At 37.6% G+C, this 22990-nt stretch overlaps 2 protein-coding genes across 15 annotated transcripts in view; one reads left to right on the forward strand and one right to left on the reverse strand.

Annotated features, from left to right (window-relative positions):
- Window positions 1–13213, forward strand: part of LOC308476133 (uncharacterized protein) — a 33367-nt gene extending 20154 nt beyond the window's left edge. For 3 of the 7 annotated variants that reach the window (XR_013985724.1, XR_013985725.1, XR_013985726.1), the window contains 2 exons: window positions 7870–8002; window positions 13087–13213. Coding sequence is in view for 2 of the 7 variants with exons in the window: in XM_081003566.1 (XP_080859692.1) it covers window positions 7870–8034 (165 nt within the window). In the remaining 5 variants the exon portion in view is untranslated. Of the gene's footprint in view, window positions 1–1075; window positions 1454–7869; window positions 10455–11869; window positions 12081–13086 lie in introns of those variants that run through there. The other 4 variants (XM_081003565.1, XR_013985723.1, XR_013985727.1 and 1 more) reach the window with 4 other exon arrangements.
- Window positions 1–22990, reverse strand: part of SYNJ1 (synaptojanin 1) — a 48012-nt gene that overhangs the window by 18753 nt on the left and 6269 nt on the right. For 6 of the 8 annotated variants that reach the window (XM_081003515.1, XM_081003513.1, XM_081003510.1 and 3 more), the window contains exons 3-17: window positions 19160–19246; window positions 18084–18351; window positions 16155–16380; window positions 14248–14331; window positions 13182–13243; window positions 12631–12727; window positions 12087–12256; window positions 11084–11165; window positions 10461–10613; window positions 7550–7715; window positions 6671–6694; window positions 2971–3162; window positions 2786–2870; window positions 1681–1821; window positions 656–848 (exon numbers count right to left, since the gene is read on the reverse strand). In XM_081003515.1, the coding sequence (XP_080859641.1) occupies window positions 656–848; window positions 1681–1821; window positions 2786–2870; window positions 2971–3162; window positions 6671–6694; window positions 7550–7715; window positions 10461–10613; window positions 11084–11165; window positions 12087–12256; window positions 12631–12727; window positions 13182–13243; window positions 14248–14331; window positions 16155–16380; window positions 18084–18351; window positions 19160–19246 (2030 nt within the window). The remainder of the gene's footprint in view (window positions 1–655; window positions 849–1680; window positions 1822–2785; window positions 2871–2970; window positions 3163–6670; window positions 6695–7549; window positions 7716–10460; window positions 10614–11083; window positions 11166–12086; window positions 12257–12630; window positions 12728–13181; window positions 13244–14247; window positions 14332–16154; window positions 16381–18083; window positions 18352–19159; window positions 19247–22990) is intronic. The other 2 variants (XM_081003511.1, XM_081003512.1) reach the window with 2 other exon arrangements.

Consider the following 22990-nt stretch of genomic DNA (forward strand, 5'->3'; position numbering starts at 1 on the left):
ATCTGTATTTACAGCTTTGTAAAAATAAATAAAATCCATATTTTGTCAGTCTTTACTTAAAAAGCCATAGTTGCTATTGTTATTTACGTTTTAATACCCCCTAAGAGCTCATCATAATCCCATCATTTCTCCTCAGTATAAACCTTTGAGACAAGCAGGCTGAAAGAGACTGACATGCAGTATTGTCCTGTTACACAGTGCCTTTTATGAAGGGGAGCATTAATAAGAATGTTCATTCTTTAAACTCTAGTAAAGTTATTATGTGATGACTCAGACTGCCTCATCAAGTTGTAAGGATGAGTGCAATCATGGGCTGCAAACACACTACACACAAAAATGAGTTAGAAATTTATCAAATTCATGTGAAGAGTTTATACTATAGACTTGCATCTGGAAATTTAAAATGTTATCTCTATCATAATGCCGTCACCATAAAGATGAAGTATATTGTGCTAACGTCATAAAAATGATGAATCTTAACTGTTGATCTCACAGAGGTAACAACATAGAGGTAAAACATAATGGAACTATTTCCATACAACTATGGAAAAGAAGTGGATAAAGGTACATATTGGGAGTAAGTATGTTTTTTAGGTATAGGCTCCCTTCCAACTCTACAATTCTATCTAAAATGAGAGACTGAATTATTCCTTACCATTGGGAAGCTCAGTTTTCGACATATTTCCATGAAATCCTCATTTCTCTCTTTGACTTGTGACTGTCCTGCAGCAAAGTGACTGCATACAAAGCAAAGGCTGGAAGTATGAAACAGCATTCGAATTGCTACTGCACCCTTATTACCAGTAGCTCCTCCCATGCCAGTCTTTACAGTATCAACGGCAACATCCCTAAGAATGAAATGTAAAATAAGTTCATTTGAGTTTCCAAATCTTGGCAAGAGCTTCTACCAGCTTCAATTATATTTAAAACAATTTAATTTTTGAAGATTAAATTATGCTGCTTTGCCTGCACGTGCCTATGTTTGTTATTTGTGGCAGCTGGAAGAAAGCAAATTATTACCCATTTTTCAGAAGTTCTCCTGCCAAATCACTTATGCATAATTCTTATTTTTCAGACAGGAAGTTGGTGAACTGGCATGGAAACAAATGAGCATAATTCAACAGTCGTGCAATGTACTATCAAGGGATACTGGCACTGAAGCCTTCTGCCAATTTACCATGGCAATCTGGCAAGTTTAGACTTCTGCAACTGCAAAGATTAACCAGGTTCCTACTTCAGCTTCAAACCCCATATGCTTCAATTAATTCCTGCCAGGATCTTTTGCAATGGAACCAGAATAGCAAAGGGCATGTCTCTATCTGTAACACCAGCCATTGTTTATTAGGGTTTTCAGATTATAGTCAAACAAGACAGTGCTTCTCCTGCCGCTAGCAAATGACTTCTGTTATTTTAAAGCAGATATTAAACATGAACAAATCCATTCTCAAAGAAACATTTGCTTTTGACTATTATTAATTACTACTACTACTACTATTAATGCCTATACTGCTTTATATTTTAAAGAAAATATAGTTTCTTATGTTCCTAAATCAGACGGTTGGTCCATCTAGACTAGTACGGTCTGCAGTGACTGGCAGCAGTTCTACAAGGTTTTAGGTTAACATCACTTGTTTCACTTTAAATGACCTGAAATATGTTTCAGCATGTCAATTTACTGACCTGATAAATGGTGCATGTTGAGGTCTGATGAATACAAAAAGGCAAACACCCACCAACTGTTCTGAAGCCAGCAGAACATATTTGCAATCCCTGGAGATGGTCTTTTGCAATTCAGCAGCCCATAATTTTTGATTTGTTGTACTGCCAGTGTGGGAAAAAGAAAAGTTTTTACAGCATGCAAGTGCTCACAAACTTTGCCAAAGAAAACAGAGAGACTGCTCTTGTGTGTGTGCTACAATGAATACCAGATAATGTTAAAACAAAAACAAAAAATAAAAACTATATAGCAAGGGCAACTTGCAAGAACATTTTATCCAAATTGGAAATGAAACTGAGATTCAGCAGAGGGGGAGACTTGAAGAAATTTTTTTTTTTTTTAATGCTGTTCTCATTTCCTGCTGAGCAATAGAAGGAACAGGAACACACATGGAAACCTCCCACACTCAAGCTAGAATCAAATTGTAACACCAATTCCTTGGATAGCTCAGTTGGTAGAGCATGAGATTCAGTTAGTAGAGCAGGGTTGTGGGTTCAAGCCCCGCACTGCATTGCATGGGGACGGGACTCTAAATCTATCAGAGTACAAGCTTTGCACTGGAAAATGCTCACTCATGCCTCTGCAGCCTTACAGTACAGTAGGAATAAATATATTCCTTTTAAAAATACTTTAAAAAAGGAGGGCTGCTTAGTTGAAGTCCAGTTCACAAAATAACCTTTTCTCATTTGACTTACTACTTTGGAGTCAGCACAAACCAATGTAGGGCTGCAATTCATAAGAAAGCATTCATAATGCTACGTTAAACATTGCTTTTTTAAATAGTTTTGTGTCTCTCCCCCTCCCCAGGCCCCATCCCCACTTGGTATACTGCAAAATGTTCTGTGATGCTATTGGCAGTTTAAAAACTAGCTTGTGGTATGTTGCGTATGGGCTGCCAGTAGCAAAAAAGATTAAAGCCTTGCTAGACACCCAGACAAATCCTGTGTTCAAGCTTTGATGATTAGGTTTTGAAGTGTTTAGTACTGCAGTAAACTTTCACATAAATTTTGAAAGTTTGACAAAATCTGATTAATTTGCTTCTGTAGTTTCCATAACAGTGACACTTACCTTGCACTCACAATGTTTCCTGCATTTAGCTCTACCATTTCCTCAAATCCTATAGCAAAGATGTCAATCGGCTTACTCCGTCGATCTGAATTAACATATGAGGTTTAGGTAATTACTTCAGAAGGACAAAAATCAGAATGGCTAAAAATCCAACCCAAATTGATTAACATGGTAAGGACTCTCACCTTGGAATTCACTGATGCCAGCTACCTTTGGTGCATCTAAAAGCCAGTCAGTGAGAGTCTGGTTTCTAAAGGCAATGCTTCGAAACTGCTTTCCGCCATTGACGTTCCATGTTCCAACACAAATGCGAATTTTTTTTGGCTTTGAATACTTATAAAAATTCTCACACATGCTCTTCAGTATTTTTGCTGATGCTACAAAAGGAATATTAAGACTGATTTGCTTACACAGAAGTCAGCAAGTGACAGATAAGATTGTAAGCTTTACATTTTAAAAAGTTACTGATCAGGATAGCAATTTATTGAAAAGACATGCACTGCTCAGTTGACATAGTTCCATTTGTTTTTAAATGATAGTTCTCCTGATTATCCAATATTAAGTTTTGTGTATTTTGTGTATATATATATAATTGTATTTTTTTGCTGTAAATTGTTCTGTGATCTTCAGATGAAGGGCAGTATCTAAATTTAATAAATAATATGTTCTTCAAAACATTTAAAATTGGAATCCTTTTTATATTTCAGTTAGTTCTGTATAACAATAATCAATTCCCAACATGCTTTGCTCCATGTCTGAATTATTCTTTGAATAGATGGGATCAAATGGAGTAAATTTATTTTAACAGTAAGTTTTCAAATTAAGTTATCCATTGTATGTAATTAAACAGCCTATTAATCCAACTGTAATTATTTTAGGTTAAAATTGCTTGCACATGTACTGTGCTTCAAACATGCACTTCATCATTTATCAAAGCAATGTTATTGGGACAGTTCTCCTCCCACTTTCTTGAGGTGCAAATTGTGCCTTAACTTGTTTTTGAACTCTTATGGGTTTACTTCAAGTATATATTGTATGAACCAAGTCTTCTAACAAACTGTAGAACACTGATAAGGAAACAGGTGGCAGCAGGGCTCTTTTAGCTTAAAAATGATCAAACAGCTACTCTCTCTAGATTAATCCGTTCAAGTTACATTGGTAGAAACTACTATTGGTTGAATCCAGAGGAATGCATGCATAGCTAGGCTGGTAAAATATGGCTTTCCTTTCCCCTCCTCATCCCAATAGTCTTTCCAACCCCCTGCGAAGGTGCTCCCAAGAGTGCTTGCTAAATGGGAAGGAGTTTTCATGCGTGGATGCGGTGCCTCTGCCTGATATTCAGATATTCTGCCCCTTTCCCCTCATTCCCCTTCACCGCAACCCACACCATTCAGCAGACTCCCTCTAGGAGTGACAGCTTCCTAGTCCCTTGCGCAGGCTTTTCTCTGGATCAAACCCCAAATGTTTTCTCCATCTGCAGCCCAAAAACCAGAATAAAGCCAAACTTCATAAATCAAGAAGCTAAAGCAAATCAGGAAAAAATACCAATAGAAGCAGCATGAACATCAGCTAGGTAGTTAACTCTGAATGCAGTAAGCTGGATCTTTGAGTTTTCTACTATGTCTATAAGTTTATCCCTTCTCTAATACAGAAAAACACATCAAGTCATTTCAGCGGTTTAATATTAACAAGAATGTTCATAGAAATAAAGCTAGCATATAGGCAAAGAGGATATTGTCAATAAGTTCTTACACTGAACTGCTTCTCAGAGAGACTTCAGCTATTAAAATTGACAATGTTTTAGGGATAAGGCAGTATTTTTATTATAGCATGTAAAACTACTATGGTGTATTTTAGTAAACACAAGTTAACAGAATATGCAATAATCAGATCCCTTTTAAGGCATTTGAAAATTTTGCAATTATGTTTCTTTAAAAAACAGCACACCACTTTCTGTTGTTCATGCCCTTTGGCTGTACAATATAGTTATTCTATTAGTAGGATGAATATGCATACGTGTATTTCAGTCAATTGGGCATAGTTTATTCTATTTGAAATTCATTTGCCTAAGGGAAATCCCCCCCCCTACAATTTTTTCTTTGAAATGTTGTCTTGGTCAACAGCACTCAAGTTGTAATGGAAAAATAGGGCATTTCAGAGTTTCAAATATTATGCCAACTTGTTCAATTTTAAAATTTACTAGTGATCTTGTGGCCCTATGAGAAAGCTAGAAAGACCAACTATATGCCTGAGTGCAATAGCTCAAGGAATCTTTTGAATACTGGCAACTCCGTTTTTTCATGGGTTAAAGACATACCACAGAAGTTACTTTTCAAAAATTCATACCCACAATAATGTATTTTTTATTTATTTCATCAAATCTATATACCACTGATTGCAAGAAAAAAACTCAAAGCGGTTTACAAAATGAATAAAGCAATAAAATTATCAATGGAAAGTTAAAACTAGTTACTCAAAACAGACATTCAAAGCCAGCCTATGATTTGTTAAGTATCTGTGTAATACTGAGAGTAAGTTTTTCAATCCATAACTGATTATGGTCTAACCTGCAGGTGATGTGGCACTCCAGATGATGTTGAGACTCCAACTCCCATCAGATCAAGCTGGAATTGCCAGCGGTTAGGGCTGATGGGACTTTTAGTCCCACAATATCTAGAACACCACAGGTTAGCCCCCACCCCCTTCCATTACATTAGATCATGGTGCCTGGTGGTCTAAAAATACTGTAATGTAAAGAAGCAAACTTCTAGACATCAATCTGTGCTGCCTCCTCTCAAGGGGGTGCGGGGAATAATGTGCCCAAAGCGTCTGCAGAGCATGCCTCTCATCTTTATTGATTTCAGACATGCTGGCAGGGAAGATGTATGGGGAAGGACCATAGTTTTATGATAGGCATATGCTTTGCATGCAAAAGGTCCCTGGTTCAATCCCCAGCATCTCCAGTTAGGAATGGTGTCCTGGCTCACACCCTCAGATGAACTTTCAAGCTCAGGAAACCCCAAAAGTTTTTTTTCAAAAGAATTCTGAACACAACTTCTGCATCAGTATGGGAGGTAGGTTACAAAGCTCAAAAGGCACCTTGGCAGAAACTAGAATACATGGCTAGGCAGAAAGCAAAGACATCCCAATGCCACTTCCACTCTATTTTTAAAGTAGTGGGACCTGTCACTCATACAGTTACCATCCCAGGTCAACATTTCTACTGTTCATGCCTGTGCTGACAAACCACACCTGGTCAAGTGTGTCCTTCACCCACCTCCCACGCCCTCCAACCAGATTCTTTGGATCTGTGTTGGAAAGCAACATACAAAGGAACATGCAAGGGACTTGTCTTCACTTGCAAGCAACCATTTCTCAATGTCTTGCAACCCAATATTTCAAAGCTTTTTTCTGTGTTGCGAAAGGTCCACAGTTCAAGCCTCAGCATCTGCACGTAGAGCTGGGAAATACTCCTGTCCAAATATCTAAGATGCCACTGCCAATCAGTAAAGACAATATGGAGCTAGACCACCCAATGATTTAACTCAGGTGGAATCTGCACCCATGTTTAGGGGTAGGCATCCCCCTGCATCCCCCCCAGAAAAAAAGCACTGTGCAGGACCATATGAAAACAGAAGGAGGACCCTATTCTCTTTCTTCCACCTCAAGGCTTGCAGAGAGGTCTGACCTGCCAGCAAACCACACTATGAGTGCATAAGATGACAAAGTAGCCTGCCACTTTTCATTTGAAGTGGCTTGTAGTGCATCTCACTGCCAACCAAATACATAAAAGAGATTCTCCTGCATGCATGTATTTCAGAATGAGGGGAAAAAAGAGAAAGTTAACATGATAACATTTCATCCCAAATGGGTGCTATACTATACCTGATTGCAATGATTGCTCAGAAACTATGGATGCATTTGGAGAAAAGAAAAGAAATTAGTTGAGGTGTTATATGTTAACCAAGCAACCGTTTAAGTTTCCAGGACACTTTAGGCACCCTTTTATGTGTCAACTTTGAACAGTTAGATCATGTTGCTGCGGAATTATACCACTCACTCTTAAACATCTAGACACTATGAAGCAGACACTTTAGCTTCTCATGTATTAGTCCATTACTCCACAATGACTTTGTAATGCCACGCGCCCCTGAAAAGAACTGCAAAATTTTGTTTACCGAGCTTTGCAAGTACCATTGAGACTCCCAAATCAGATTATCTAGATGCTCAAGCCTTAAAGTATAAGCATTTATTGTTATACATGTTCTTAAGATATTTAACAATGAATGCATAAAGTAATGCATATTATCTAATAAATCTGATTAGGAAAGTATTCATTCCTTTATCCTACTAGATTCTTCAATAGTAGTAATCCAAAATTGTTAGTTTAAAAAGAGCAGACTATTTATAAACAGATTGCTATTAAGATGACATTAATAATAGTTTTACTTGAACACAGAATGTATCAGGATGGATCCAAAAACTGCAAGAAGAAAGAAAATGGATGCTAGTGATGGCCCACAAGTGCTAGCAGAAAAAATTGTGCAGTGATGGAACAAGGAGGCTCTAAAGAAGTTCTCACCCTTCTGCAAGAGCCTGCGCAAAGGGAAGAAAGTCTTTGCATTTAGATGCAGTTTTCTTACACAATGCAGCAGCACAAGATGTAAAACAACTCTGCAAGTGCAGAAGGGCAGCTTTGGATCCAACCACAGCATTATTAGTACTAATTGTTGCCATATAAATTAAGAACCTAGAAACACATACCACGTAAACTGCCGGTGGTTAAGAGAGCCCGTGCTTTGTCTGCTAAATCACTATTTAGGGTATTTCCCAACAACAAAACGTCAATAGCTTCCTGCTTTGAGCTATCAAAAAAATTATTTTGAATTGTTCTGGTCACTGAACGTGCACCATCCTTCAGCTTTCCAGCCTGTTAGGGAGGAATATGTATAAATATTTTATCAAGTTACTTACAGAACACTGGCAAATAGCATAGAGTTTTAGGCTGCAATCTACTAATAACAAGCTGGTATTAAACCAATTTCATTTCTGTTTATGCTGCAGTATAATTTCTTTTTTTGCAGGATGAGAATATAAACACAACCCAAGGAATTTTGCAGAGAATGGGAGGCGGACAGAAGTCACACAGAGCAGCCATGCAATACTTTGCCTTTACCCAAAATAGTGAGGTGTGTACAAGCACTGGACACACACAAGGTATGTATATATTGCATGCAAATATATTTTAGAAATGTGCTTTAAAAATATCCAGTCCTTTTAAATGCTATATTTTTACAGGAATTGTCACTTCTGCTATGGAATGAGTAACAATCAAAGCACATATTGAGTGGCAATATACAGAGCTTTATTGACACATTAATGTGTATGGAAATACTATACACAAATCAATATGCTATGATAATATGTATATTATATGCATGTGTACTGGTACATATCCATATGCACAAAATAAAAAGATACTAGCTGAATAAATTGAAATTGCATTTCTATCTACCCCAATCATTACGTTTTAGAAATCAGGCTAGCTATGCTGTATGCTCAAAAATCTACTTTTGGCTGCTGTCTATTTTGCTGCTGATTTATATGTTACAAGTGCTGCATGTATATTTTGAAACTGAAGACTTCCAGCTCATGAGGACTGCTGCCTGCAATGAACAGGATTTGGGCTTGGGTTTTTCAAACAGTCCGTCATGCCAAAGGACTTTTGCCACTGAAAGGAAAATTCAAAACCAGTTTGTGATATGGCATGGGGATATGTTCAATGTCAAATACTCTACTGAGCATGACAAGCCCTTAATCCTGCTTGAACTAGTTCTTTAGTTCACAGGCAGTATTTTTAAAAGAAAACCCACACATATAATAACCAATTAACTCTATTTAAAAATGTCATTAGGTTCAGTATAGGAGAATCTAGTCATTAAAACCAAATCTTTAGCATTTTGTACCTTCAATAATTTGGGTCGCGATACATATTTAAACACTTACAATGTTCAACATTTAGCAGTATTCGGGAATTACACTCACCAATTACATATCAGGTAAATAATTGAAATGAACCAAAAGGAAAGCAAAAGAAAAGTTAGTTAAGATGTTAAATAGTAACATAGTACTTAAAATTTGAAATAATCACTGTTAAACACACATTTCAAGTTAGTTGTAGTTTGAAAAGGTGAATACAATTAAGATTAAACTGCAGAGGTTTCACCCAGTTGAATCACTGCATGCACGTAACAACTTCTGTGTGTGCAGTGGAACTTCCCTTCGCACTCTTACTCTTGCACCGCTCCCAAATCTGCTCCGGATAGTTGGGGGGGGGGGGGACCAAAACAGTTCTGGGAAGTGCATGGAGAGGAGAGGGAAGGGAAGCGCTGCTGCACTTGCAGATTCAGTCTATGGACACAATGAGTTAGTTGGATACAACCCATAAGAAACCACCATTCCCACATGCAAAGTACTAACAGACAAAAACCGGCAATGAAAATATTGTAAAACTGCTGTTTAACACTTGTGCCCGGGAAAGATACAATTCTTCAAGGCCACAAGCAAAATACATCGAAAACCATAGCTAAGAATACTGTATCAAATTCTGTTGTGTGATATAACACACAACCTAGGCTGAGTGATATCTAGTTTTCAACACTGTGATATGTCACCGGCTAAATATCACAATATATTGATATATCACAATGTCTGAAATAAGGATGGAACTATGTAGAAGCGAACAGTAGGACTTGGTGATGGCTGGTTTTCAATCTCATGATATATCACCAGCTAAACATGGTGATATAGCAATATATCACGATGTCTGAAATAAGGATGGAGCTCTGTAGAGGCATTGGCTGGCTTCACGGGTTTTCCTGCATTGTGATATTCACCGGTGCCTGCTCTTGTGATTTGCTGCCTCCTGCATGAGGCAGGGGAGAGCCGAGCTGTTTGAGTTAACAGGGGCTGAAGGAATTGAAAGAAGAATTGGCTGGCTTCACGGTTTTCCCCATACTGTGATTTTGCATAGCACACGTGTACACACACGCACACATCATGATTCACGATATATTGCCAGGTAAAATATTATGGAACTGATATCACAATACAGACTTCAAACTGGTTTTGGATGATATATCGATATATCACCCAGCCCTAATACACACACTACCCAATTAAAGGCAACTTGCATGGAACTCTAGGCTTGAGTATTGGCAACTACCAGCTACTGGTGCCTGTGTCAGCATCACTATTGCTTTTTGTATCAGCAGAAATTTTTTTGGCACTTGAACTTGAATGAAATAACTCTAAAATAATAATATCAGGACTAATAAGTTACTGTGGGGTTCAAGGTAATAGCTTCATCTACAAAACCTAGGAATAAACCTTAATTTTGGCTCAGACATTTTAGATGAACTTTGGATAAATGAGTAAAGTTAAATAAAGCACTGCAGGGAATGAAGTGAGTGAAGTTTTTAGTTGAAACATGAAGATTCAAGACTAGTAGATAAAAACAGAGCCCGCTTCAACATTCAGTAGAAAACAGTGAGAAATAATGGAAAACTCATACCCAGACACTTAAAAGATTGGAAAATAACAGTTGTAAACAAGAACACTATTTGGCCCTTGAGAATTACAATATTCAAATTTTACTACTAAAAACATTACTTACCTTCGCTTTTCCTTCAAGAGCTCCAGTTCCAGCATATATTTTACTGACTGAGTCACCATTAACAGACCACATGGAGCGAAAAACTTCCTGGAATCGAGTAACCAATTGAGGCTTTTCAGCTAAACCTAAAACTTCTAGCTGTTTTGACAGCATCTGCAAAAATGTGGAAGGCAAAACCAAAGGTAAATACAAATCTGTATTAAAACATTTTATTTTTGAAAGCTTTCATTTGGTTTGGTTTCCCCTTTTATCTGGTTAAGAAACTATAGATTATACAATTTAAATTGATATAAAGCTATCAGTGGACAAGGCACCTTACAGAATAATATAAGAAATAATTATGATAGTATCCAACACTGCTGTTCTGCTTGTGCAACCAACTTCCTCTTGTGCAATAAAAATTCCCCTACTCTTGCCAGCAGCCCCTTGTGTACTCTCAAAATCTGGTGCAGAGGGTTGGGGGACCTTCTGAAGCAGATTTTGAGGATATGCAGGAAGAGAAGAGGAAGAAGAAATCCCATAGTGTGAGAGTAACACAGGTCAAGCAACACCTGAACAGTATGTGAACTTTTCAAATGTCAACATTAAAACACTTCTAAAATATAATACCTTTATATTCTTACCTCTAAGCCAACAAATGCTTGCACAGAATTTGTTCTATCCAGACAATCCAAGCAGTTTGTTCTTATAGTACCACTTTGAGTTCTGTGCCAAGTATACAACAAACACACAATTTTAAAATTGCACACAATACACAAAACTTTAAACAAAACTTTAACCAAGGTACTGAACAGAAGTATGATCATTAGCCAAATACCTATCAACACAAGCTTTACCCACTATTTTACCCACTAGGTTTTTGGAGTTAAAAAAATAAAAAAAGCCATGCCATAGCACATTCAGATGTATTTGTTTATTTTAATAAATGAATAATTTTGAATAATATTCTACTTTTTTAAAAAGGAATGGTATTTTGAAAAAACAACAATGATTAAATGACTTCATAAGAACTCAACTTAAAGGCCAAAAAACACACTGTCAGATTTCACTCCACGTCCCCCACTGCAATCAATGCATTTTAGAAACAGTACAGTGCCAAAAGACTCTAATTTCCACTACCCCCTTTTAACTGGCTCTATGGAAATTCAAAATAAATACAAAATAATTCTGGCTTGGTAGTAAAAAATGTAGCTTTTGCTTTTTGCTTGAAGCTATGGCTTTATGAAAATGTATCAGACCATTCCTAAAGCTCAGCACTTTGGTTTTAAGGCTAGGGTGATCACATGCACACCCCCCCCCCATATGAATAGCTCCTTTACTTGGTTTTAACACTGGTTTAACATTACTGCACTAAGATTAACCACGTATTAATCAGAACTTTCTTCAAACCCTGGTTAAATTTGGTGCAGGTGCCACACCAAACTGATTAAAGCAAACAAGTGAAGGGAAGACAGAATTTTCATTGTGGATATGTGTTACAGCTGCAGCATGTTCAGTCATTTTCCTCATAAATAAGTAGTCTCAACTTTTTTTATTAAAAAAAGTAGTTCCCCTTTTCTGACACTTCTTTCATTTCCAAAAGTGCTAAACCAGCTGTATCTGGTAACAGAAGACAAGTATCCAAACCTTTGAACTTCGTTTCCATCGAAGTAAAAAAATCCACACTCTAAGAATTTCTGGATCTGTGGTTTAAGAACGCTATGTAGTTTTTCTGCCTTTCCACCCTTGACCATTTGATGATAGTCAAAGTTCACCATTTTGATGTCATCAGCATGTTCAGAAGCTTTCAAATGGCTCTGAGGAAGTTGGTGGAAGAAAGGAGAAACAAATATATTAGCAACAAATGGGATATAGATGTCATGGAACAAGATTTTGGTAGCAGCAAAAAATGTGATACTGCCAATTGATTTTAAAAGCTATTCTTGTTTTAACATCTATTCTGTTATTGCAATATTTGTAATATATTAATTTCTAGACAGAGCTATGCTTGAAGAAAATTACATTTGAAGTGGTCCTTAATCAGCTTTTGATTTACAAAATCACATTCTTTTTATTAAAAGTCAAATAACACAACATTAATGAAATTACTTATATACTGAAACTGAGATAATTATTTGCCATTTATGAGACAATATTTTCCTTTACAAAATAGGTCTAGATCATATTTTACCTGAAAGGCTTTGCTGAGCATATGCTCCCCTTCTTTTGAGCCAAGAAGATTCACAATTATTTGCTTGCCATATAGATTTTTAAGGGTATGAAAGTGCCTACAAGGTGGGGGGAAATCTATTATTATTGGATCTAGTAAATAGCATCTTTAAATCAATGAATGGAATACACACATCATATTTAACCACTTATATTGAAAAGGCAAAAGAGCAGCTAAAAGGATGAATGAAATTATGAAATCAGTCACAAGAGAAAACCCAAAACCAGTATAAGAATTGTGACAACTTACATACAATGTAGAATTCACTCCTAACACAGATGAATCCCACTCAACAGAAAATGGAAATATGGCTTTTAAGTTCATAAGAATCTCATTTTAAACCTTTCATTTGTTACTTTAGTTTAACAATGTACATGCTAACCTTTAGTTACTGGTATTATTTCATCCCGTTCCCAGTGGGTCACTCATGCATTTAAGAACTTCATGGAAATATTGCCTACTAGAGTACTCAAAATGAATAGCTCCTGCTGGAAGGAAGAAAGGACTTTTACCTGTCAAACGCTGGTGCATTTGCTTCAAATCCTCTTGACATTCTGACACGATGAGATCCAACCTGAGACGAAAGAATGTTCAAGTTTTTTAAAAAATTGCATGCATTATTGTTCCACAAACCTTTTGGATGTAATCAAATTTTATTAATAAAGCACTCAAATTATTACACTGTGCAGTAATTTTAAAAGACACAAGAGCATAGTGCTTCTGATTTTTTTTATTTTTCTTTCCTCACTTCTATTATAACACAGTGGTACCTCAGTTTTTGAACGTCTCCGCTGACAAATGTTTCAGAACTTGAACGACGTAAACCCAGAAGTAAATGCTTCGGTTTTTGAACGCGCCTTGGAAGTTGAACCGGAAACGTGGCTTCCGTATTGAGTTTTCCATATTGAGATTTCCGTTTTGAGTTTTCGGTTTTCGAACGTTTCAGAACTCGAATGGTCTTCCGGAACGGATTATGTTCGAAAACTGAGGTACCACTGTACTTACAATCCAATCCTACCACCACCACCACCACCCCGCTCCAAACGTTGATAGCTGGGGGAGTTAGGATGGTGAGCATCTGTCTCCCTGCTGGCCTTCCACAGTGACTAAAGACGCCCAAACTTTTTGGGGCAGAGACCACGACCCAAAGTGCCAAGGATCTTTGGGTTCCTCAGCTGTGCAGCACCCCCCCACTCCAAGAAACTGTCCTCCCAACACACCCTGCCTCTCCCAGGGTTTCAGGTGCAGTGGTGGATCAACTGCTCCCAGCCAGGGTTTTGGATTGCTCTGTCAGGTACATTTCTGATCAATCAAAATAAAGAAAATCATATAAATCTAAGAGCCGACATAGTTTAAGGTCACTTGAGGCAAAAAGGAATAGGCTTGAAGCCACTTTCATTCCTGCCTGACCAAACAGTTGCAATTTAAACAATGTTTTTCTTTTATGTCCTACATGACACTGAATTGTATATATAACATGTTCTCCTTAAATTATTGGGCTTTGATTCTTGAAAAAGGTGGTAGAAGACTTCAACTAACATGGGGAAATGCAATTTGAAAAAAAGATAGTCCTCATACTTGTAAGCCAGGTTGCTCCCAAAATAATGGAACAGATCCACGAATTTGTATAAAGGATGACACACACTCATCTAGAAATATCACCTGTTGGAGAAATAAAACTTATTGTATTAGTTGTCTTAAGCAATTAGTTACCTTATGCAGAAACTTTGTTCAAATTATTCCATGCAATTTGCCCACACATTAAAACTTATTCTGACCCAACATCATCTAAGGCCAAAAAAAGAAATTTGAAAGCTTTGCAGCAAGGTTGCTCCAATACAAAGTGATTTTAATGAAAAAAATGAGATCATTTTCTAGCTACATAATCTATGTATTAATCCATATGAAATAGGCAACTGTGGAAATAATATATTGTGATAAATGATGGCTTACAGTATACAGGCAATTAGTGTACTACTTAATCTGTTCTGTTGGATCTCAGCTGACAGCAGAATATTTTATATTTTATGCTCTTCTTTATGTTATGTTTTGATTTTATGAAACCCCTGTTGTACACTGCTTCAAAATGTTTAAATTTTAAACAATTAATACATTTTGTAAATATATAAAAGCTGAGGCTGCGGAACAGACTTTTGGGTTGGGGTGTTATTTAGGGTTTTTTGTTGGCACAGGGAGTGTTGTCGCTGATTTTTGTATATTTTGATTTTTTTGTATATCTTTATTTTATACTTTATTATGATTTAATAATAATAACAACAATAATACAACAATTGTATGATTTGATTGTGTCCTTTTGCATGTTTTATTGCTTATGACTACTTTTGTTATGTTTGTAATTATGTATTTTTTCATGCTGTAAGCCACGCTGTGAGCATGGTTTTATCAATGCAAAGGTGGCATACAAATAACATTATGTATGTATCTATGTATGTACTGTATTTTTCGCCCTATAGGACACACTTTTTCCCCTCCAAAAATGAAGGGGAAATGTGTGTGCGTCCTATGGGGCGAATACAGGCTTTCGCTGAAGCCTGGAGAGCGAGAGGGGTCGGTGCGCACCTCGCTCTCCAGGCTTCAGGAAGCTCTGCGCAACCCTCGGGAGCCCGGCGCCAAGCCGCGCCGGGCTCCCAAAGGTGGCGCAGAGCTGCCTGGATTCCGAAGCCTCGGGCGCACTGAAGAGCGCGCCCGGCCTTCGCGCAGCTCTCCGCAAGCCTGGGGAGACCGGCGCAGCTCCCTAGGCTTGCGGATAGCAGGCTGTTCTGGGGGCTGGGGTCGGGGGAAGCTCGGGCTTCCCCCACGCCAGCCCCGTGTCTGGGGGGGGGGGGGGAAATATTTTTTTTTCTCTTTATTTCCCCCCCCCCCCAAAAAAAAAACTAGGTGCGTCCTATAGGGCGGTGCGTCCTATGGGGCGAAAAATACGGTATAAATAAATAAATAATGTATATTTTCTAAACCATGGCTTAGTGAATGCAGCAGAAAAAGAACTGGGGAAGAGCAAAGCAGCCACCACCACATCCCTGAGAACCTATACAGCCAGGCATCCATGCTAAACCATGGCTTGGCTTAGCATGTCATGGAAAATGTGCTGATGTCTACTATTAAGATTGGAAGGATGAGATACGCACATCTGTCTCAACAATGGTTTTTTAATTTTAACAAAGGGGTAGATCTGAACTGTGGAAACAGTCCTCATTTTCACCAACTGAGCATTACCATTCCATAACGTGGTTATGATGCAAGAAGTGCAACCTGTCTACCACAAATGTAGGTTTGGTAGCCAATGTGTTCAAGACTATTATAGACGAAATAACTGTAGTTGGCAGCAGGTAGAAATCAAGTTGGAATAGCCTTATGTGCTAAATATGTAAACTAGATGTCACGCTCTGTACCACACAATGCATAACCACAATTTGTATAGTTTAGTGAGAATAATACAAAGCAGCAATACAGTGCACAGGTCATACCTGTTCAGTTTCAACAAAATTTGCCACATGACCATCGTCATTTGTTCCTCTAACATTAAATCTGGTCCCAGCTCGTTCACAACTTAACCGTGAAATGATGCAAGCCTTTGCTTGCTTGTGAGCTGCATAAATTGTTCTGATCTCTACTCCTCCACACATGAGACGCAACAACCATTCATCACAGTTGACTCCATAATGTTTAAGATGAAGGTGCAGTGATTGATTCCTATTGAAGAAGTGATTCAGATTAACATTAGCTGGAGGAATTTCAATATAAAATATGAAGCATCGAAGACTAAAATATCATTGTAAACATAACGGCATGCATATATAAGCAAGTATGCTTAAGTGGAACACAGAGCCATTTTAAACAATTCTAAATTATGCAAGTCTTCTGTAATGACTTTCAAAGCAATAAACATAGTCCAGGAAAGATTAAGGGAAAAGGTAAAAACAAACATTCAGCAAATTACATTTCAGAAAGTCCAGTTTCACTAGGCTGGCTAACCTGCACATTCTAGTAGTAAAGTGGCAGCATAAAGAGACAGCATAAATTAGAATTTCTCACAGTGCAAGCTTCCAGTTTCAGAGAAGATACTGGTTATTGAACTACAGAGAGTTTTTTTGGGGGGTGGGGTTAGCGTAAATCATGTAAATCTGAAATAATCAGGTACATTTCACATGAGTAAAATCACCTCCAGTTGAAAAAGGATTTCCCCCTCGATGCCTGCGTCTGACAGTTTCATGTGTGGATGGTACAGAAACTAAATGTCACAGCCCTGGGCAGCAATCCACACCCATCTCAGATAAATATGCTGATCCAGATATTGATGTTACCAAGAGACCACAGCATTCCCAAAGCAGTACTAAACCCCAGTTCAGAATGTGTCTTTTGGGGAGGCGATCCTTTTAAAAGTGTCTGGGACACTCCAAAAATAGTCAAAGGGCCCACTGGTGTTTCTCTATAGAAGCAATCCTGGTACTCAAACTATCAGGTGATCACAGTTCAAATAAAAGCAGGGTTTTTTTGGTGGGGTCAGTGAACCCCACTTTTAAGCACAATCTCCACTATCTTTGCCAGCTTAGATAGATCTAGTGTCATTAGTATATTAGAAGCAGCTTGGACAGTTAGAGACGATTCATTGAGGTAAGTGAACAGCTTCTTGGGGCTCTGCATGTTTCATGAATGTATCATGCAAGTAGAAGAAATTTGTATTCTGTGCAGAACGTTGAATTCTGAAAATGTTTTAGCTACAAAGGCTACTTACTTTGTATTCTGCTTCTTTTAATCACAGGAAGAAACATGGAGTCATGTAGGACTAGAATGTTACTTGGGTTTAAAAACTGGAGGAGTTATCATTGCTTTCTTTATCTTTTCCTCAGGAACTTGCTTTCTAAAAGTACTGAAATTCTTATCCTGTATAATTAATTTCACCAAATTTCAAATTCTATCCTGCTAAACTTGTACAGAATTCGCTAAATATACACAACCTTGAATATTAGACAAGGCATCTAATAGTTTACACTATTATAACAACAATGACCATTCTATAAAAAGAACAGAATTCTCTGTGTATATCTGAACAAGCACAAAACAAATATTTTTAAGTTACTAGTATCTGTGACTGTAATCATTTGAACTTAATGCAAATACTGGATTTTCACTTCTCCTTTTAACACTTGTAAAGTATTTCCCAGAACAGCTAAGCATGAGTTTGCAAAATGGTTCATTCTGTGTATATACTGTATTTGTGTGTGATTTGCCCATATTAATACTCATAAAAACATTAAAAACCATTTTATATGAAGAAGTACTATTTCAAAAAGGTAGAACTGCAAGCAGTATTTTAACACGTGCAATGACAAGAAATTCAACAACTCAAAATACGAAGGCACACGGTATCAGACTCCTAAAACTTATAAACTCACCAGAAGAACCTGTTATCAGTGCTTTGTTCTTGCATGCTACGGTGGGCATTAAGACTAAGATCTAAACTGACCCCAGAAGAAGACCATGCAAAATAAAAGTTTCCTGAATTCAAAACTTTGCGGACTTCAGAGATGCGTTCTTCATCAGATGGGTCAATTCGTAATGATATTAAATCAGTGGAAGTAACACGAAAAACTTCAGATTCTTGGATTTTTCCTACAGACATACATCCTGTGACAAGAACTAGATAATGTAACAATGTGTCTCCTGTAAGAAACAAACATAAATGAACAATCAATGTATTTTAAACTTTTGCAAGGCACACTTTTGCATTTCCCTGTTTTAAGTATTAAACTTTTAAAGAGAGGTAACTGCATAATTCTAAAGTTTACTTTTGCACATAAGACTTTCCAAAAATTGATTTTGCATGAACAGTAAAACAGCAGTTTTTAAATAAGTGCTGGTCTGCAACCATGTCAACTTTTAGGATGAGTATGCTTATTGTTTTGTTTTATAATTACTGATAGGTAATTGATGTGTGAACTGAAATGTTAGAAACCTCGATTCCAATGGCATATTTTAAATTTCACAGAAAAAAATGAACTTCATATCTTAAGGAAAAATATACCACCATGCCTCATATGCTTGAAAGGAACACCACTGAAGAGACAATGTAATTTACTACAAGCTCAACAATTATTTAATGGCCAGAGTCTCATGTATGCCATCAGAACTTTCAGCTTCTGATCCCCAAGGCAATCCAATCCTCTCGTCATGTTACATATGCCATGTCATACACATCTAATTGACTCTGAGACACCAAAGTTTTGAAAATGATTTGCTGTTTGGTGTTGGAGAACAGGAGAGGCTATTTAGAAAACTCAGCAAGCATCACCAAGGGGAAAAAAGGGGGGAGGGATTCCCGCTGCACATACAAAACTAATCATCAATTTATCTGGAGTGTGGTGATCACATACCAGTAATTGTACCGGCAGCAAGATGGCATGAGCAATCTTTTAACTGTTACTGTTTTCATATGAAAAGAAAGGGCACTCCCAAAATGAGATTTACTCACCAAGATTTAATCTCAAAACACCTAGCAGTCCATATGCATCCATCACCTTGGAGTACATGTTCTTGATTGCCTCTTTCTCTGCAGATGCTGTTTATAAAATGTGAAGGATTCAAATTATGGCAAAAGAACTATACATATGAAAGACTCTTCCACTTCATTATATATATATATATATATATATATATATATATATATATATGTTTTTAGTTCATTCATGCATATCCCACATGGTACTTCCATTGTCATGGTGAGATCTGAGGTTCAGCTTTTCCCCAGAAATACTGAGTTGGACAGAATACCATTCTGAGTAACTTTCTGTCTGACTTGGAAGCTTTTTGTATTTTCATCCATCTGCCTATGGACAGGAAGCCATTAAGAGTACTGCAGCATCCTATTTTAGCTCCTGTTTTAACAGGTCTTTGCACAATTTCTGGCCATTACAAAGGATTGTATTAAACAAGTTATTCGGAAAATTCCACTTCAGTGAAATTCAAAGAAATAAAGTACTGCAAAAACAGCCTGCAGTTATTCTCCTGCTGCCTGTATCAGCGGCTTATATGTATAGTACAAAGATTCTAGAAATGTCATAAAACTGAAGCTCAGTTTGTAGGTGTACATATGGATAAGAGACAGGGGGAAAGGACTTACTCTTCTCCAGCTGAGATTAGAATCCAACTACAGATTACAAATTGACAAAACTCATATTTCTGAAGAACAAATACAGATACAAATTTTAGTAATCACTAACTCTTAAGGTTCCAAGGGATGTGGGGAAGAAAAAGAATATATCCTTGCCCACGACCTTCTACTCAAATATAACATTCTTCTAATCCTTATTACTGCTGTGCTAAGCCAAGATTTTGCAGCCATGATAAACTGATAGCAACAGTGAAAATCCACTTCAGTAGCAGTAGACTCACTTGTACACAATGAAGAAGTAGACCTGTGACATCATAATCACACAAATTAATGAGGGGTGTCTCTCTCTGGGATTGAAATTTCAAACCAAATTTAAAGCATTTTTAATGGTAATTCTTGTTCCTCTAAATCAGGGATGGATCTCCATATGCTGCTGAACTACAGCTTCCAGAGTTGCAGATGCTGGTCATGATTAGGCAGTCTTAAGAAGAAGGGAAAGATGCCAGTTAAGCTCCATACAGAGCACTTTGATGAACTGAGACATAAAAGGGCATATGTAGGAGACTGAAAAAGGTATATGTAACCAGGGATGTTTACAACAGTGTACCCCAAACTGTACGAACAGGAAGGATAAGACACGAATGAGCTGCAAGGAAATGGCAGGTCTGCTGCTTAGACAAGACAGTAAGTATAAACAAGTGATACAGTGAAAGAAGAACTACTCAAACTCATATTTTGCCTCAATCTTCTACCACAAAACATACTGTGTTCTACCTGAGAAGAGAATGACAAATGATATAAGGAGAGGCTTGAACCCCAAGAGATAGAGAATCCTTAGCAACTGTAAACACGTTCAAGTCTCCAAAGCCAAATGAATTACACTCCATGGTGCTAAATGAGTTTGCAGGTATTTTCTCAAAACCACTGACTAATCTTATGAGAGCTCTTGGAGAATGAGTCAAGTCTCAAAACACTGGAGATAGGAACATCTGAGATGGGGACACAGGGAATCTGGAAAACTACAGGCCAGGCACCCCAACACAAAACAAAGAAAGGTTATTAAGCATTTGGTCTATAAGCATCTAAAAACATTGCATCAATTTCTATGAGCCAGCATGGGTTGCAAAAATAAGGAATGTCAGATCAACCTTGTGTTCTTTTTGCTAAGAGCTACTAGCCTAGTATGTAATCATGGGAGTGTCACATATACCGTATATCTTGATTTCAGCAAAGCATTTGACAGGGTCTCCCATGGTTGCCTTGATGACAAAATGGTAAGTGAACTGGGCAATACTATAGCTAAGAGGCAGCCACAGCTGGTTGAGCACTTTTACCCAGTGAGCGCTCATTAATAGCTCTGTATCAAACTGGAGGAAAGTCTTGAGCAGAATATCATAGGGCTCAGTCCCACGCACTGTGTTCAGTATTTTCTTAAAGACTTGAATGAGGGAAAAGCTTGTAAGATTTGCAAATGAGAAAGTTGGGAGGAATACACAGAAGACAGTATCAAGAGCCAAAAGAAAAAGATATCCTAAAATTCTGCAACACTAGGCTGCAACAACAGGTGAAATTCAACAGATATAAATGTAAAATCCAGCATGTAAGTGCAAAAAAGAAAAAGAAAATCAAAGGCAGAATATGCTATTAAAAGCTAATGCAGACTCAGGCTGCATTAACATAGTACCTGTATAGTGTTCAGATCACAGGTAGTAAACATTGCATTCTATCTAGTACTGATGAGAATGCATCCGAAATACTGTGTCCGGTACTTGATGCCACATTTTAAGAGAGGCCGTGCTAAAACTGCTTGTGTGTGTCCAAGGAAAGGCAACGAGGGTGGTGAAGGCTCTGAAAAAGTCCTATGAGGAACAGCTGGAAGAGCTAGACATGGTTAGCCTGGAGAAAATGGGGCATAACAAGATAGGGGTCTTCAAACATCTGATGGGCTGTCATACAGGCCTGATCTTTGTTGTTCCAGAGGGAAGGACTAGAACCAATGGGTAGAAATAGGATTGAAGCAGATTTCAGCTGAACAGAAACCTTCTAACAGTAAAAGCAGTTCAACAGAGGGAAAGATTGTCTCAGGAGGGGTGGGCACTCATCCACTAGAGGTGCTTAAGCAAAGTCTGGATGGCCATCTATTAGAGATGCTGTAACTGCATCCTACATTGAGGGGGGCTTGCCAAACTAATCTGCAAGGACCCTTCCAACTCTGCAAGTCAGGTTTTTCCCCTTTTATATTTATTCATACAATGTTACTGACATAAGACATGAATCTCCCATTCCTTCTACTCAATTGCCTCCACTTCCCAGATTCTGCTTATAGCGGAGTGACTGATCAACTTTAAATATGATTGTGTTCTTTAAGCAAACATGTATCAATACACTTGCAGGAAATAGATCTACCATGGTATAAATAATAAATCAAAGCTCAGGTTTATACCAGAAATTTGTGAGCAAAACAACATGCATCTGTAGAGTACTGCCCAGCTATCTAAACATGACTCAACTGGACGTTCTGTAAAACCCAATACACAGTATCTTGGTATCAGAATATCTAATCTTAAAGGATGAAGAAAAACAGAGGCCTGATAAGTAGTTATAAAAGTGGAAAATTGGAAGTCCTTTAAATGACAAGTGATCTATGCTTGCCTTCCTAATAAGGCAAGGTCAATTTTGTCTTTATACATTAAGACAGAATCTGATAAGTTTGCCCCCCACCCAAAGAGTAGGAGCTACTAAAGTCTAACAACTGCTCCCTAGCTATCTATATTCTCATTCTATTAAAATGTTCTAAAGCTGCAATCCTTGCATAATTACTTGAGAATAAGCCCCACTGAACTAAGTGCTGCTCAGTTCTGAGTAAACATACATGAGAGTGCACTACAAAGATTGAGATATTAAATACCTACCCTACATGCATGTAAATATACCCTCTTTTGCTGTGTTAATGCATGCAGGCACTTGAACACTTCCATCCCTAGAGATTTTATTCTTTCACTTAGCTACATCCATAATTTAAATCCCCTGATGGTAGATTAGATGGTGTGTGTTAACAGAAGTGCTCAATATACATTTTAAATCTAAGTTCCTATTAAGAGCTGCCAACTGTTTGTGCAGCTGTGGCAAAAGCAGAAGTTCATGCTATAGTTCATGCTACAACATCTTAGAACATCTGCATCCTTTCCAATA

This window comes from Podarcis pityusensis (assembly GCF_964106645.2).
Source record: "Podarcis pityusensis genome assembly, chromosome: 4".
Lineage (NCBI taxonomy): Eukaryota > Metazoa > Chordata > Lepidosauria > Squamata > Lacertidae > Podarcis > Podarcis pityusensis.